At 35.7% G+C, this 18,875-nt stretch overlaps 1 protein-coding gene across 4 annotated transcripts; it reads left to right on the top strand.

Moving 5' to 3' along the window:
* The first annotated feature begins 1,668 nt into the window (after positions 1-1,668).
* LOC111917392 (disease resistance protein L6) lies at positions 1,669-14,380 on the top strand. 4 transcript variants are annotated; one of them, XM_052768256.1, is made up of 9 exons: positions 1,669-1,736; positions 3,803-6,531; positions 6,686-7,225; positions 7,792-8,433; positions 10,237-10,950; positions 11,952-12,728; positions 12,831-12,900; positions 13,532-13,740; positions 13,913-14,379. In XM_052768256.1, exons 2-7 carry the CDS (start codon positions 3,832-3,834, stop codon positions 12,879-12,881), a joined length of 5,424 nt encoding a protein of 1,807 aa, XP_052624216.1. In that variant the 5' UTR covers positions 1,669-1,736; positions 3,803-3,831; the 3' UTR covers positions 12,882-12,900; positions 13,532-13,740; positions 13,913-14,379. The 4 variants fall into 4 exon arrangements, with proteins under 4 accessions (XP_052624216.1, XP_052624213.1, XP_052624214.1 ...); XM_052768253.1 differs by lacking the exon at positions 1,669-1,736 and having other exon boundaries at positions 1,770-6,531; XM_052768255.1 differs by lacking the exon at positions 1,669-1,736 and having other exon boundaries at positions 2,462-6,531; positions 11,955-12,728; positions 13,913-14,377.
* Positions 14,381-18,875: the final 4,495 nt, after the last annotated feature.

Raw genomic sequence — 18,875 nt, 5'->3', positions numbered from 1 at the left:
TATCGAACAATTACTTTCGAGAATGTAATGTTTTGAGACAATGTAATGAATGTAAACACTATCAGTTGTAATATTCAAATGTTGGTGATGAATGATGTTATGTTTCATGTATATTCATTGTGATGGTATTCAATTGAGTCACAACAACCCCCGGATGTTTCCGCCGTCTGGTTCGGGGGTGTGACACTTCAGGGAACCTTAAAATGAAGCTCTTAATGCATAAAGTCGGCATATGCATTTACATGACCCAATGGGACCCAACAACCAACTTAATCCATTAAGACCCATTCTAATCCAACTAGAACATGCATGGACCATTTTTAATCGTCAAACAAGCATTTTTATGAACTAGAAACATCATAAGAGGCAAGATCTATCACTCCAAGCTCCTAGAATGTCTCGAACTCACAAGGAGAACTTAATACACCATAAAAAGCCATAATCTTGCCCTAAACTCAAACTAGCATAGGAAGAGGTCAATATAAGAACTTTGTACCTTGAATGAGTTGGAAATGAAGCCAAAAGTTTGGATCTAAAAACCTTCCTTTGAACCACAAGCTAGCACCAAACACCCTTTTCTTGAAAATGAGCAACAACATACCAAAATGTTCACTTAGATCACTCAAACCCTCAAAATGGGATTAGGGTTTCTGAAATGAGGCTAGAAGACCATGTAGGCTGAGAAATGAATGAACCCTAAGCTCATAAAATGTTTAAATACTGCCCAAACCCTAAAATTTAGGGTTTAGCACTCTGTTTGTTACACTGGGCGTACCACAACTTACGTTGGGTTTACCCAGCTAGACACGCGCATGCTATCCTTGCATGTATGGGACCGATTTGCCAACTATTTCCATTAGGGCCCAATACTGCCAATATCTTCAAAATGTCGTAACTTCCTCATCTTAGGTCCGTTTCCAACAAATCTTATATCCACATAAAGGTGGCGAGAAGCCCTATGCTTCTAACAATACACCCAAGCCTTAAAACTTCCTGATCAAAACCCAAAATCCATAAAAGACCGAGTGAACAATTTACAATCATACCTTTGTCCTCTGAAGGCACCATTGAACACCCACATCCGAAAAGAGCCAAATTCTATCTTCCCCAAGGCCCTAAGCCTCATAACAACAAATGATTAGGACGCAACCCCGAATAATGAAGGAAATACGAAACCGAGTGTTACATTGTGTTTTCCAGTGACTTGCTAATTGTGTTTGTTTAAAAACCAAAAGTATTTTCATATTGTTTTGTTGTTTTCCACCTACTTTTTTGTCGGTTTAATTTTTTTTATGTTAATAAAAAGATATAAATGGATCTATTATTATTATTATTATTATTATTATTATTATTAATTTATTTATTTATTTTAAAGTCTGAGTAAACGTTATTATTTATTAATAGATACAATGAAAAATATCATAATTGGTAAAGATATAAAATGAAAATTAAAGAAAGATAGAAATAGATTTATTTTTTTTTAAAAATTTGATTAAACATTATTATTTAATTAATAGATACAAATGAAAAATATCATAATTGTTAAAGATATAAAATAAAAGTTAAAAAAATAGACGGAAACAGATCTATTTTTTTTTTAATGTAAATGAAACGAAGTTATTATACAAGTGTACTGTGTAACTATATAAACGCTTCATTATGGTCTTTGGCAGTTCACACTGAATCATTTGATCAAAAGTCAAAACAAAGCAGCAGCAGCTACAGAGCAGAGCCTGGTACGTTTTTATTAACTTTTTTTTTTTCTCTATGTATACGAATCTATCCAAAGTTTTTGTTGTTTTTCTTTTTAAATCTATGGATCTGGAAATCACGTTTGCTTTGCTGCTGATTGTGGGTGTATGCTGTTTAGTTAAAATCAACTGAAATGTTGTAATGAATCGACATTCCGTTTTCAGTCTGACTGGTTTGAATATTTAACAACGTTCGTTATGGAGGAATGATTATCTAATGATGGGTCCATCCCAATGGAAATCAGATCTAGCCCTAATAGATCAGCTAGAGATCGATGTTAAAGTCAACGATCAACAATGTTCTTTCACTTTCCTATTTATATTTTTCCTAGACTAGATGCAGGGTAGTCGTATGCTTAGAAAAAGTAGATATTTTGAATGAACTACTCTCACCTGGTTCTGGATTGTACACCTTAAAAGTCACTTATTCAGTCTGTCCGAACTCCAACTGAACACACACACACACACACACACTAAAAAACAAAAGGAATCAGATCACTTGGTTCAATAAGTTTTGTGGTAGGTGAGGGTCTCAACCATGACAAATGGCTGTTGTTGGGGACAAAGACAAATCCCAATTACAGCCATATTTGGGGAGTTTAAACTATATTGAAGAAAAACAAAAAAAAAAAAGATTCTCTCGTAACATTTTTTAATACCAGTAACAATTAGTATAAACTTATTATCAGATATTTTATTTTATTAATTTTTATTTGTAATTTGGTGTGGGCAATTTTAAACCCTGAAACCTAAAAAAGAAAACCCAAACAACACCCCTAAGTTAGAATATTTGTATCTTTTTGGGTTAATTCAGTAAAATTAGGACAAGGGGTATTTTCGGAATGTTTTTTTAAGTATTAGTTTTCTTTCCGGTATTTGTGTTTGGGTCAAACTCTTTTTGGTCTTAGCATAAATAAGGCGTATAATTCATTCAGAACTCAGTTTTCTTCCAACAATATACTTTGGAGGCTCTAAGTAGTTGTCAATTCCCCTGTTCCTGTTCTTTCTTAACTCTCTGTTTATACTCTGCTGTTAAGTTGGGCACAAGGATCAAGCTGTGAAACAGATCCTTTTGATTACATATCTTACATGTACAGTAAAAATGAAATTACATAGTCAAAATATAGAAAATTTACCTTACGGATTCATATCTGATGTATAATTATTGAGGGTATATTGGTCATTTTGCTGATTTATATTCTGGGAGTTAGGAATTGTGTCATGGCTTGTGTTTTTACTTGGAAATGTTTTTTTTTTGTTCGTTTTTCTAACTTTATAAATGATTGATGTGTTGAATATGATTACAAAATCCCTTTATTATAGAAATGTCATCTATATACAAACTGCAAAGCAATTTTCGCTGCTATAAATATATTTGGGTAGAGTTTTCAACTTCTTATTACAGCATTCTACTTTGAAAAACCGACCCAATTATAGCAATGCTATAATGTTCTAATAAAAAAATCTGCAAGTACAATGTTATAACTGGGTAGAATTTTTAAAGTGAAATGGATTAATAAGAAAAAAATTGAAACTAAAATACTCTAATAGGAAGAAATGATACACAAGGAAATGGAAGTATGTTGCTATTGCTTGTGTTTTCACTTATAATCTAATTTTTTGATTCTAAACGTTGGATGCATTTGAATACACTTTGGGCAGGTGACTTTTAAGCCACTTGACATGTTTTAAATTTTGGCTCTGTTTTTTTAAACTTTACTCATTTGGATAACCAGAAGAACTTATGAACTAAAAAGTGTGAGTTGAACTGTGCCATCCTCATTGACATAGCACTTTTTTATGTTAAATAAAATCATGCCTTTATCGGCGACTCCAAAGCCAAAATCATCTAATACACAATAAAATGGAGTTTGTATCTACATCTTGAAGGAAAAACTTTGATTACTAGTTACTTATGGCTTGTAGATGATATTTTAAAAAAGATAGTTCTGCAAATTATTAATGAAAATATGAACGGACAAAAAAGTAAGCTAATTGACAACTTTTAACAATTTCATCCCCTTTTATGATTTGTTACACATGCTTTGCAGGTGTCGCTAAAAAGCTAGAATATTGGAAAATGGAGGTTATATCTGCAATAATTAGTCCTATTGTTGAATCTTTAATTGATCCGGTCAAGAAACAACTGGGATATCTCTTTTCGTCCACGAAACATGTTAGGAATATGAATACCAAAATAAAGCTACTGGATGATACAAGCTGTGATGTCAAAAAACACATGGAAACAAACAATATAAGTAATCTAGAGACACCTACTCATGTACCGGGGTGGTTGGAAGAAGTTGAAGAGACTAAAGAAAAAGCTCAAAGCATTCCAAGTACTGGGAGCGGATGTTGTAACTTGAAAATGAGGTATCGAGCTGGAAGGAATGCATTCAAGATCACGCAGGAGATGGAACGTCTTATCGATGAAAATAGTAAGATAACTTGGAGTGATACTCAAAGACCTCTTGGGAAAGTGAACTCGAAAATCGCATCCAGTCATGTTCCTTCGGATGGTGATGCCCAAAATCACTTCAAATCAAGAGAGAAGTCTTTTAAGAACGCCTTGGAGTCCCTCCAACAAGATCACAAGAGCAAAGTGATAGCCCTATGTGGAATGGGTGGTGTGGGGAAAACCACCATGATGGAGCAACTGAAAAAGGCTGCAGAAGATAAGAAAATGTTTGATTATGTTGTGAAGGTGGTTATTGGGCAACAAATTAACATGTCTAAAATTCAGCAAGATGTGGCAGTGTACATGATGGGCCAATCGCTCACTGAACCGAGTAAAGAAGCAAGAGCGGATCGTCTTCGTATAACATTTGGAAACCTTCCCGAAGGTAGAAGAAGGGTTTTACTAATACTAGATGATGTATGGGAAACGATTGAACTCAAAGATATTGGATTGAGTCCTTTGCCCAACGGCTTCAAGTTGTTGTTGACATCACGAAATGAAAATATTTACAAACAAATTGCAGTAGAAGCTAATTCGGATTCGACACTAGTTCGAGTGGATGTGATGGAGGAGCCCGAAGCACAAAATTTCTTTTGGAAAATCACAGGAGTTTCAAAACAACATGATATGGAGCTCAATCAAATAGGAAGTGAAATTGTGAGAAGATGTGGTTTTTTGCCCCTTGCCATTAAACTCATCGCCAAGACCCTTCAATTTCAGGAAGTTTTTTTATGGAGAGATACTTTTCAAAGGTTGAAGAAGAAGAATCTTGATGAGAATGTGCAAGAAGTTATCAAGATAAGCTATGACTATATAAAAACAGAGGAGGAAAAGGTGATTTTTCTTTTGTGTGGCTTGTTTCCTGATGACTTTAATATTCCAATTGAGGAACTCACAAGATATGCATGGGGCCTACGTTTGTTAAGTGAAGTTTCTACTTTGGGAGAGGCTAGAGACAGGACAAAAACGTGTGTGCAGAATCTTAGAAATGCAAATTTGTTGATGGATAGCGATTATATTGGGTGTGTCAAAATGCATGATCTTGTGCTTGCTTTTGTGTTAAGTAGAGTTTCTAAAGGTGACCATCCATGGATGATCAACCATGGTGATATTTCAAAGTGGAGTAGAGCTGAAGTGAAAGATTCTTGCAAAAGAGTTTCTATTACTTGCACAGGAATGTCTGAGTTTGCTGGTGACTTTAAATACCCAAACCTTTCACTTTTGAGACTTATGGATGGAGATAAGTCGCTTAAGTTCCCTGAAGATTTTTATAAAAGAATGGAAAATCTTGAAGTTGTAGCATATGAAAAAATGCAGTATCCGTTGCTTCCCAGATCACTTGAATGCTCCACCAAGCTACGAACACTCATTCTCCATCAGTGCCTATTGATGTTTGATTGCTCTGTAATTGGTGAACTATTGAATTTGGAAGTGCTCAGTTTTGCTCATTGTGGTATCAGAAAGTTACCATCCACAATCGGAAAGTTGAAGAAGCTAAAGCTACTGGATTTGACAGGGTGTCTTAATCTTCGTATTGATGATGGTGTCTTGATAAATTTGGTCGAGCTTGAAGAGCTTTATATGAGAGTTGATGATAGAAAGGCAATCAGGTTCACAAATGGAAATCGTGCTGAATTAGCAGAGCTTTCAAAGCACCTTTCTGCATTAGAACTTGAGTTCTTTGACAACAACGGTACACCCGAGAATATGCTGTTTACTAAACTTAAAAGGTTCAGGATCTCTATGGGATGTGGTTTAGTAGGCAATACTCACAAAAATATGCACTTATTTGAAAACACATTGAGGTTGGTCACTAACAAAGATGAGCTGTTGGAATCTGGAATGAATGAGTTGTTTGAGAAAACCGAGGTGCTTTATTTGGAGGTGGATGGTATCAACGATCTTGAAGAAGTTTTAGTGGAATCAGTTCATCTTCCTCGACAGGCGTTTAATAATCTAAGAGTCCTTGATGTTTTCAACTGTGAAAACTTAAGATACCTCTTCACAGTCCCTATTGCAAATGGTTTGATGAAGCTTGAGCGGCTCACAGTTTCAAAGTGCCCTGCTCTGGAAGTACTTGCACATAGTGAGAATGGTGGAGATGGGGCAATTAAGTTTCAGAGGCTAAAGTTTCTAAGATTGGATAGGCTACCAAAGTTGATAGGTCTTTGCAACAATGCTAATGTAATTGAGCTACCACAGCTGGTGGAGTTGGAACTTGATGGCCTTCCTAATTTCAGTAGCATTTATCCAGAGAAAACATCTGCAACATCTTCTATGTCCAGTAATGCTTCTGCAATTCAACCATTCTTTAACAAACAGGTACCTCTATATTAGGATTTATGTTGACAGTTTTATAGATTTTCTTTGTAATGAAAATCTGTATTGATTAGATTGTGAATTTGTGATCCCCCAAACAAACTATTTTAAGTTTGATTTCACTACTGATTATCAACATGTCTTAATTATTGTGCAGATGCTGATTCCTAAGTTGGAGAAATTGAGGATTTGGAGGATGGATAAGCTGAAAGAGATATGGCCTTATCAATTTATAAGTAGCAAAGACGTTGATGCCTGCATGTTGAGAAAGATTGAAGTGGGCAGATGTGATAATCTTGTGAATCTGTTTCCAACCAATCCCATGTCTTTGTTGGGTCGTCTGGAAGAGCTTGATGTTAGAGAATGTGAAAGCATTGAATTGTTATTTAACATTGACATGAGTTGTGTTGGTGAAACTGAAGAATACAGTAGCAGCTTGAGAGAAATTAAAGTATCTAAATTGGAGAAGCTAAGAGAGTTGTGGAGGATGAAAGGTGAAAGTAGCTCTGATATCCTCATCCGTTGCTTTCAAGCTGTTGAAAGGATATATATATTTGGGTGTGAGAGGTTTGTAAACGTATTCACACCGACCGTGACCAATTCTGATGTGAGAACAGTTATGAAAGTGAGTATAGATGGTAGGAGAACTTGGGAAGAAACCAGGGGAAACATTGAATTGGTTCAGAACAACCAAGAGGTATGTGATATCATTGAGCTTTCTATTTTTATTTCTATTTTGATGCTAGAGCACTTATGTATATGTGTCTCTGTACGTACATACACGTATATACATATCACACTACAATTCTACACAATTCTTTGGATGTGTTAACACTTTAAAGTGCAATAAGATTATTAATTTGCGTGAAGAGATGTATCCTGACAAATTATTTCTAAATCTTTACACTTCAGTATGTGATAAAGAAAAAGTTAAAACTCCAAATTTAAAAACATGGACAAATTACCTATGCCACTACTACACTTTTATGTTTGGAGAAGTCGTCTATATTTCCCACATTGCTAAGTGTGGATCTGTTTTAACCTTCATATTATTATTTGCATATTTATAAGCAAGTTAATGGGGACCAAAATTCCTAAACAATTTAATGGACAAACCAAAAAAAAGAGAAGAGATAAACACAGGTACCAATTTTGTAATTTCTTGTGAAAAATATCATTTTTATGTATTTGTGTAAGTGCGTGTATTTTTCATATTTATTTGTAGGAGATTTGTAATTATATTTGTTGTTGAGATATGTGCAGATTAATGTTATATCCAAGGAAGAGATCATTTCAGAGGTGTATGGTAATATTCCTGATGTTGAATCCTCAATTCATCCCAAACCTTTTCACGTTAATCACCTTCAAAGACTTGATGTAAGGGACTGTAAGGATGTTGAAGTGGTGTTTGAGATAGAGAGTTCCGGTAACAACACAGATTTCACAACAACTCTGCATAAATATAATCATCAACCACCACCACTACTACTTCCCCACCTCAAGGAATTACATTTAGAAGATATGGAGAGGATGAGTGATGTGTGGAAGTTCAATTGGAAGAAACTTGTAATTCCTCAAAACCAATCACAATCCTACTCATTCCACAACCTCACAACCATATACATGGAAAAGTGTCATAGCATAAAGTACTTATTTTCACCTGTCATGGGCAAACTTCTTCCCAATTTAAAGTGTGTCTGGATATATGATTGTGATGGTATTGAAGAAGTTGTTTCAAATAGAGATATTAATGATGAAAATGAAGAAATAATATCTTCTACTCACACAAACACCTTCTCCTCCTTCCCTCTTCTTGAACAACTCTACCTTGAAGATCTGCCAAGCCTAAAGAGTATCGATGGCGGTACTAGGATCACAACTACTTCCATCCATGATCAGTTCAAGGTATCATTTCTCTTAACTAGTGGATCCTTTACACATTCAGTTATTTGTTTTATTTATATATATTTATTTTTAATATTCTATTCTCCATTAGCTGCTTTATATAACTCCCTAAGCTAATTCATCTGAAGCTAGAAACACAAAATAAATAACTACATACCTAATTTTATTTATTTTTTTTATTTTGAAGTTTATTCGGTTGCATAGGTCACAAAGTTATTTATGATAAGCATGGTTATAAATCATTTAAGATCTTTTGTATCCAGTTTAATTTAGTTAAATTAACTAAAATGGATGGTGGACTCAAACCGGATTGTGAGGGAGAGAAAAAAAATTAATTGATAGATGCATATAAGTCATATCAACATTATTCTTGATTTTTTATTAGGTAATTTGAAAAATAGAACAAAATGATTTTATTGATGTCTTTTTTGTTGATGCATTTTGTTTTTGAATAATATACCAATTATAGCACCAATATGGTGGTCTTGTGTCATTTATTAAAGGCTAAAATGATAGAAATAGCAATTTACTCTCATTTATTTGCTTATAATTAAGAGCATCCTACTTTCATTTTTTCCTATTAAAGCATTGTACTTTCAGAAACCCACCCAATTCTAGCAATGTCATCCAAATACAAAGGATTTCTATTTCTGCAATAGAAAGAAATGAAAGTAGGATGCTTTAATAAAATAATAAATGGAAATGTGTTGCTATTTCTTGCATTTATCCATTCTTCAATACAGACACGTAAAGTTCAGAGTTACAATATTTTGTATATTTTACGGTTTTTATCATGCTTGTATGTGTTTATACACGTGTTCCTGCAGACACGCCTGAAATATATATGTTGATTAATTGCTAATCAAAGTCTGTTCATTTTCAAGTTTTAATTTGGATAAATGCTAATTAATTGTGTTAATTAGCACCCTGGCAGTTTTGTTTTTTCTTGTTTCTATTTTCTTTTTTGTAGCTGTTCAAAATCTCCTGTAAGCCTATATAATTAAGGCCACTTTTATGATTGATTTAGTATGCCTTTTCTTTCATCCACCATCTACTTGTTCTCTCTTGCCAACAATATAAAGCATGGCATACAACTGTTTTCTTGTTTTTAGTTATTTGGTTATACATATAACAAGGGTATTTTGGTCATTTGACAAACCGTCTTGCTTAATGGAGTGGAGTCCAAACACCACGGTCTGATTTCTCTTAATTCAAATTTTCACCATAAAATCCATCATGAACTTTGTCTTGTAAACCATTTGAATCCTTTAAATGTAGGCCCAGATTTTGTGGCCTAGGTGGTCTTCTATCTTTATGCTGATTCTGTGTCTTTCAGAAGTATGCTTCTTATGATCTTTCCACTCGCTTCACATCGTTGATTCTGTCTGTCACCATTTATTTTCTCTTCATAAATCATGACACTCTACTTCTGCTTGCCTCATGAAATCCACCCAAGTTTGGAGAAATATTCTGTGCCGACCACTTTGACCTGCTATAGCAGGTTAAAGTGGTCACAATAGAAAATTTTGTCAAAGTTGAGGGGCTTTAGTGAAGTTAAGTGGACTAAACATTGACAACCTTTTCAATTATGACCACTTTAACCTGCTATAGTAGGTAAAATTTGTCGATATAGAAAGAAATTTCAAACTTGGGTAGGTTTGATGAGATAAAACTGAAATGGAGTTGTTAAACTGCAAAAAATTGGCCGAAATATAGTGATTTTTCTGTATATTGCCCTTTTGTAGTTCAACTTACATTGTTACTTAACAAATAGATCCATTGATTTTTCATGTGTTGTTGTAGTGTTGTCAAGTCGGTGTTGCTTCTTGGTTCTTATGCCAATACTCCAAAAAGATTGATATAAGAAATTGCCCTGCCCTATCAAGAGTGTTTCCATCCAATGTAGTGGGACAACTGAATAAGCTTGAAGTGTTGAGAATAGAAGAATGTAAGTCAATGGTGGAGATATTTGAAAGTAAAGAAATAAACAAAGATGGTGTTGATAGTACTACGAATGTTGGTGATGGAAGTGATGATACTTGTACTGCAATCACCCTCCCAAGGTCGGCCAATATGACTCTGCTTCAATTGCCCAACCTGACGATATTAAAAATCTATGACTGTGAAGTATTGGAATATATCTTCACAAGTTCCACACTTGAAAGCCTCAAGCAAATCAAAGAATTGACTGTAGCAGAATGCAAGGCAATGCAAGTGATTGTGAAGGAAGACACAGAGCACACAGAAAAATCTAAATCTATAATAGTCTTCCCTTGTCTCAAGTCCCTTACACTAACAAATTTACCAGATCTCAAGGGTTTCTTCTTAGGGAAGAATGAGTTCAGGTGGAAAGCATTGGAAAAGGTTAAGATTTATGGCTGCCCACAAATGATGAATTTCACATCTGGTCACTCCATGACTCCGAAGCTCAATTACATACATGCAGAATTAGGCAAGCATAGTCTTGATCAATATGGCCTCAACTTCCATTTGACAAATGCTACACATGAGGATGAGGTATGTTATCACTTTACTTCATCATTTAACCAGGTGATCAGGATGTCGTTTTATGATGTTCAACATATTATTTGCTTACTAACTTAGGTGGTTTTTATGTTTATTCTCGAAGGAAACACAAAACAAAACCAAATGAAGATACATATATAACCACTTCCCTTTTTTATATCCTTGAAAAGTTATGAAAATATGCAATCTTATTTTTTATTATAAATTAATATTTCATTCATAAGATATTAAGTTGTCTCTTATGTTACGAAAGATGTTATATTCACTCATTCATAAGTTAAGCCACGTATTTTTTAAGTCAAGATGTTAGATGAACTAATATATCATTTATATCGTTTTTATCCAATTTAATCCCATCATCTAACATATTTTATAAATATTGTGATGTTAGTTGTTACTTAATCAAGTTATTCTTTTCTTTCTCATCTTTTACAAGCGAAACATTTATGAAGCTTTATTACCTAAAATTGATGAAAATAGTATAGCTGAGATGATTGTAAAACTATAAATATATTATCCATATATCATTTGTTGTATTTGACAATGCAATAAAAAACACAATAACATAATTATCTTTTTTCCTAAAAAAATTGGATGTAAATATTCAGTACATGAAAAATTACCCTTCTTGAAGTAGCCAAACACTTAACTTTTACTTTTTATTTTATCCCCACTCTTCCCCCCCCCCCCCCCCCCCCCCCCCCCCCCCCCACACACACACACACACACACACACACAAACTATAATTTTTACTTTTAATTGATAACAATCGAAATTATTTGAACAAATGCAATATATAAATCAGAAATTTTCTTCACAGTGCTCATCTTCACAAAAAATAATGTGTCATAAACTAGGTTGTTGATTGGAAATACATGTTGGCTCATTGAAGAATAACAGAACTTGAAATCCTTTAATATGTTTGTAATATTAAAGGTATTTTTCTTTAATAATTGTCATGTTTGTGATGATTTATGTTTGTTTTTTCTTAGCAGACTCAACACCCTATGTGCTCTACTCCAGATATGATAAAGCTACTTCAGTTCCCGTGGTCTTTTTCAAATTTAGTTGAAGTAGATGCACAATGGATTGACAAATTGTTGGACAGCCGCATAATTTTCCCATGCAACGAGTTGCTTAATTTGAAGAATCTTGAAAAGCTTTCTATTACCAATGTTTATAAATCTGTAATAGAGGAGGTATTTGAAGAAGCAGAAGGGACAAATGAAGATGTGGATATTGGAACACAATCTGTTGTGGTATTTGAGAAGCTGAAAGAGGTGACTTTGGGTAGATTAAATAATCTGAAGCATATGTGGAAGAGCAATCGGTGGATAGTGTTGAACTTTCCAAACCTTACAAAGGTCTCAATTGTAAGTTGTAAGCTTCTTGGACATGTTTTCAGTAGTTGCATGGTTGGTAGTCTATTGCAGCTCCAAGAGCTACAAATAAGTAAGTGCGAGAGTATGGATGTGATTGTGAAGCAAGTTGAAGATTCCGAAACCAGACCGACTACTACTGAGGTTGTGTTCCCTTGTCTGAAATCCATAACACTTTTCAAACTTCCAAATCTCATGGGATTTTGCCTGGGGAAGGAGGCTTTTGAATGGCCATCATTAGATACTTTGAAAATCAAAGATTGTCCAAAAATAACAGTTTTCACAAATGGGCAATCAACTACTCCAAAGCTAAAATTAATAGATACAACTTTTGGATTGTGTCATGTAATAGAAGACCCCAACTCTTTTATAAAGACCTATCAACAAGAGGTATGTGGTGTCTCCTTTGGTTATTATTAACCGATTAATGTTTTCTCCAACAAAAACTTTACATTACTCTCTAATTTACCACTTTCTTGTAATCTCCTACAGGGAGTTCTAGAGGAACATTTGAATTCACACATGCAGTTTGGCTCATTTTGAAGTCAGCTATATAGCATAGGTATGATTACATCGTACACTTGTTTCCTTCTTCCTAATCATGTACATGTTTCTCTACCTTAATTATCTGATCATTGAATTGACTTGTAATCAGAGTTGCTTGCTTAATATTTCAATTCAAATTATTGAATTTCTTGTTTCATGTAATCTCATGTTATGATGTGTCCATTTCTTCTATTTGATTAAGATGTGACTAACTTAGCAATAATTACACAAGTTTTTTTTGGTTGGTTTGTACATATTCAATTATTTTAAATAACGCATAAATTCAGGGGTTGTAGGTGCATAGAATGATAATCCATAGATGAAACTCTCTTAGCACATACCGGACAAGAAAGAAAAGAAAAAGAATGAATAACATAAAACTGCCAATAACATAATTCAACAGATCTGTGTTCTTTATTTTTATGAACACCAAGTGTTTGATAAAATTCTTCAATGGCACCTCTTGTGAGTTGAGTATATTTTTTATTTTTTTTCTGAAATAGCCTCACTAGCAATTTATCCTATCTATGATACATTTGCTGTTCCTGTTATTATACCAAAGATAAGAAAATTGGATAATAGAGTCCACAATCTCACTCTGCCTTATCTTTCCTCTAGCAAACACTTTTTTATTTCTGAACCTCCAGATATACCAAATAGAAGTACAGACCACAGTATCCAAGACAACTTTCTTTTTGGAAGCAATAGGCAACTGATCCACCAACACGAACAAATCAGGAACGGAATCAAAAGGAATTTGTGAAATCTCCAACCATTTAAAAATCTCAAACCAAGTCCTGGCAGCAACCTCACATTTCAAATGATCTTGTTGCTCAACCTCTACATTACAAATAGTGTAAGTTGAGTGTAATAATGTTTGATTTGTATAAAAGCACTTCATGCTTAAAGAAGTGAGTCTCAACTACAAATGCTTTATTAGCAAAGATCATAAAGTTCTGTTTTGTTTTCAACTTCTGACATAAAAAGAATGAAATTTGGTTATATATATCTTCTTATGTTCTGTGCAGGTTTTTATCGTCGCCTTCAATGAATATATCTCATGACGATTTCAAATAAACCATTGTTCATGAAAGCCTGAGAAATGACGATAATGCCCTTGACTATGAGCCACCCAGTATGAAGGAAATACCAATCAAGAAAACCAATGGGACCTGTATGGACTATGAAAAAGAGAATATGGAAATGATAGATGTTGAAATGATGAAGGCATTTTGCATCACTCTTTATTTTCTATTCTTTTCCTATTTTCCTTTTTTTTTTTTTTTTCTTTTTTGTTTTTCATTAGGGTTCATAATTTTTGTTGATGGAGGTTTCTCATAGTGAGGTTACACATTAAATATTATGTATATTGTGAGCTCAAATGTTAACATTCAGTTAATGCTTCAACTTGTGATTACACTTAGAAAGCAAAAATTGCATTTGTTTGTATGGCGTCATCATCTTTGGTGCGATACTTTTGTAAATTTAAATACAGAAACGAAGAAACAAATATCTAAAGTTCGTATTTTGTTGATGTTTTTTGATTAAAGTAAGATTGATATTTATTCAAATGTATTTATTGTTGGTATTTTTTATTTATTATTTTTTATTTATTTTATTTTATTTATTTTGGTTACTGTCAATAACTCAATATGGCTCATTGTAACGCCCTGTTCTTGAAATATCTATTTATGGGTTCCCGAGATCAAGAGTAAGGGCGTTTCGGTCCTTAATGTGGATATAGAGTTTGACGGGAACGGACTTATGATGGAGGAGATGTTGTAAATTAAAGATATTGGCAACAATGGTCCCTAAGGGGAAGTTTAGCAAAGGGGTCCCATGCATGCCAAGCATGTATGCACGTGTTTGGCTGGGTACGCCCAACGTAAGTTGGATGTACGCCCAGCGTAATGGAGGAAAGGAACGCGAAGGTTTCTCGTCGTACGCCCAACGTACGTCTATCATCCATAAACCTTAAATTTAGGGCCAACCACTATATAAGGAACGTAATGGTTCTCACCCTAGCCTCCATAAACACTCTCTTATCCTCAGAAACCCTAGATAGCCGTCCCACCTTCAATGTTGGGTGTGTTTGATCTTGGAAAGCTTGTTTTGACAAAGGAGAGTCTAGAAGAAGAAAGAGGAAGTTGTCAAAGAAGGAGATGAGTGGTTGGAACTTGTAGATCTGGAAAGACATCATCTTTTGAGGCCCTTTTGAGGTAAAAAGTCTTTGGCTTGACAATCATAATGTGTAGATCTATGTGTTGTGAAGTTTTGACATCATTCTTGTCCCAAAAACCTCATCCTGATGCATGATTCGAGTTGGTTGAGATTAGCTGTCCTTTTAGACCTTACGAGAGGTCTTGAGTAAGAAAAAGGAGGTCCCAAGGGCTTTGGTTGTCTCATATGTGATATAGATAGGTCTTAATGGATTAAGACCTTGAATTAAGAGCTTTATGGACGTCCCAAGTAATAAAGTTTTAGACTTTATGAATCCTAGGCATATTTGGTCTATGGATCTAAAGTTTGGGCTTAAGAGCTTAAGCCATTAAGATCTTATGAGAAGTTGTAGTTCAGCAGAGTTACGCCCCGCGTAAATGGGAGTATGCCCAGCGTAGTGGGTCTGTGTCCCGATCCCAATTCGCGAGCATCGTTGTACGCCCAACGTACCAAGGAGGGTACCCCCAACGTACTCCCTCTGTTGGGTTTTCATTTTGGGCCTTAAGAGATTGGGTTGTTATTGGGCTATTAGAGCTTGGGCCGTAACTGGACATTATGGATGGAGTATTTTGGACTCACTAATTATTATGGACCTTGGATCTAGGCCCATTTGGTGAGGTGGGCACAATTTAGTAAATTGGGTCAATATTGGGTTTTGCTTCGGACTTTTGGTCTTTGGGCCACTAGTGGGCTTGAGAGCTTACCTAGTGTTGAGCCTTTCATATTTTGATTATGGGCCTTAGTCGTGGACCAGATTGAGTTAAGGGTAAATTGGTCAATTTACCCTTGGAAGGATATTGTGCTTGGACTAATGATTGTTTTGCTGCTTCGGATAGTTCGGGATTTTCGGTGAGGCGGTGATTCGGGAATCTGCTTCTTCAGTTCAGAGTTTCGGCAGTTGCGAGGTGAGTTATCCTCACTATATCAACAGGGTCAAAGGCACCAAGGCCGGCCCTTTATCGGATGGAAATCCGGATAGTTGTTGTTATGTTATGTTTGCATCCTGGTAGTTAGGATGGTATATGTTAGAGACCTGGTTAGGGTCGGTATCTTGGTTTATAGGATGATACTATGCTAGTGACCGGTTAGGTCGAATCCTGGTAGGGATGTGCTTTGTATGTGATATGCTAAGATCAGTTTGATTAATTGTGATTCGATATATGATTATATGTTTATGTGCATATGGTTGTTGGACTGGGGATAGGTTGAGGCGGGTCCTGCTTTGTGTTGTAGGACAACATAGCCAAGGCAGACCGAAGGCCCAACGAGCGGTCTGGATAGGCTGAAGGCCCCAAGAGGGCGGACCAAACGTGCCGAGGCTCGGAGAGTGGACCAGGCCGACTGAAGGCCCGGTGCGGGCGGACCAGTCATACTGTAAACTCAGAGAGTGGACCAGTAGATTGAAGGCCCGGTGCGGGCGGACCAATCACACTGGAGACTCGATGTATATGGCTAGACTCGGAGGGTGGACCAGATGGACTGTAGGCCGGTGCGGTGGACCAGTCACAAAGTAGACCCGAAGTGCATGACTGTTCTGTTCTGTGTTATGATATGTTATGAATTGTGTATGGTATTGTGGTTGGTATTTTGGGGGTATCTCACTAAGCTTTCAGGCTTACAGTTGTGGTTTAAATGTTTTGGTACTTCAGGAGACCATGGCAAGGCAAAGGCATGATCGTACCGCACCTCGTGTTTTATGTGTTAATGATGTGGTTTTGGGAAATGCTCTGATAATAAATGTATTGAAAACCTTTTTGTAATAACTTTATGAAATTGGGTTATTTTTGAAAAGTTTAAATTGGTTGGAATTTTTAGAGTGTTACACTCATGCAGTGCATTAGTCTTCAACTAGATGGATGTGTTACTTGAACATTAGGTAAATTTATGATGGCAAAGCAGCTAACTATGCAACTTTGTTTGATACATCGTAAAATTATAGCTTGGATAAAAAAATTGTAATCAAATTTATTGGCATTGCGTTGGCGAAATACGAAACAACCAATTACTTAAATATAATGTACGCTCAGTCTAATTTTCATAAGTGGTACTAGTTAGAGTCATATATTCAATCATTCCAACATAATACTACGAGTGTCCAAGATGTTTATGTTGTTATATCTTATTTGTGGGATCAGTTGACCCTTACAAAATCTATTAAGTTGAAGGCATCTTGACCCTCCATTGTTAGGAGAGAAGAGCAACGTTCTCACTCATTCTTATGGCATTACGATTTGAATTTGAAGGATTATATGGAATAATCCTTCATCATACTCTGCTTCCTACTATGACTTGGTTCTTCATGAATTGATTGTTAAAGAGTTCCTTTGAAGTCTCAAGTTTATAAAGGGTATAAGCATCTTCTACTCCTGATGTTTTTGTTGTTCAATCACGACCTTATGCTACAAATCAGTCTAGACCAATTCCTAAATTTGCTTTTTATGAATCAACTTTTTTATAAACAGAAAAAACATTGGAAATCTCAATGCCCACTATTACTTAACAAGGAAAATAGCAGCAATGTCCTCCATAGCAAACATACTATTTGGACCCCACCTTTTAGACATACTCTTATAGTCCTACCCTATAGACATCTCATCCACTATAGTTTATTGCACCTTTGATTAAGATCGATCCATATGTTACCACTATACACCATTTGCTTTGGATCCTCAGGTTTTTGAGTAGTCCAAACAGATCTTTGCTTCCAATGAAACATCCCGAAAATATGGTCCAAAACTTTCGTTTTAATTTATCTAGGAAAAACCATAATTCGTCAATCATCATAAAGAAAATCATAAATCATGTATCTCAAAACATCATGTCAAATAGTGTATCAAAATCATGCAACAAAATATCAAAGTCTAAACATCACATGCTAAAACTATGGTGTGAGCCATGCAGTCATCCCGAGCTCTTCCCATTACTAGTGGAAGTACCTGAAACCAAAACTGAAAATTGTAAGCACAAAGCTTAGTGAGCTCCCCAAACTACCACATATCATACACATATCATGCTACTAAGAGATATGGGCTCCGCCCACACTCAAGGAGATACGGACCCCACCCACACTCCGCTTCTAGGAGATACGGGCCTTGCCTACACTCAAGGAGATACGGACCCCACCCACACTCCGCTTCTAGGAGATACGGGCTCCGCCCACACTCAACTGCTATGAGATATGGGCCCCGCCCACACCCAACTGATATGAGATACGGGCCCTGCCTACACTCAACTACTAACATACATACAAGTATCACAGATACAACAAGTATAACTAAAGCTATCAATCAAGCATATATCCATAATCAAATAATACTATGAGATATGGGCCCCGCCCACACTTAGCTGCTATCTAAGAGACACGGGCCCCGCCCACACTCAGGTACTAGCATATCATATACGAGCCAGCCTTGGTGCCATAGACATGTCCTACTAGAGGAAACTCACCTCGAAAGCTAGCTGTGAATCTCGTGTGAGGAATCTCTGATGGCTGCTCCAACGACTCCCTAGCTATCAATAACCCAATACATTCAGTCAGAATATGATATTCCTTCTTAGGGTAAAGTGACCATTTTACCCCCAATCAAATTCAATGTTCTGGTCAAGATTAACGTCACCCGACTAGCCGAGTTGGCCTACCAACTTGCCGAGTCCTAAAGCTCGAAAATCCTGAAATCGCGATCCAACTTGCCGACTCATCCTCCTGACTCTCCAAGTTCCCCAGCTAGACATAGTCACGATTTATCAAATCTACTCGCCGAGTCATCCTCA

Source organism: Lactuca sativa, chromosome 2 (assembly GCF_002870075.4).
Source record: "Lactuca sativa cultivar Salinas chromosome 2, Lsat_Salinas_v11, whole genome shotgun sequence".
NCBI classification, from domain to species: domain Eukaryota; kingdom Viridiplantae; phylum Streptophyta; class Magnoliopsida; order Asterales; family Asteraceae; genus Lactuca; species Lactuca sativa.
This window is presented reverse-complemented; position numbering and strand designations above follow the sequence as displayed.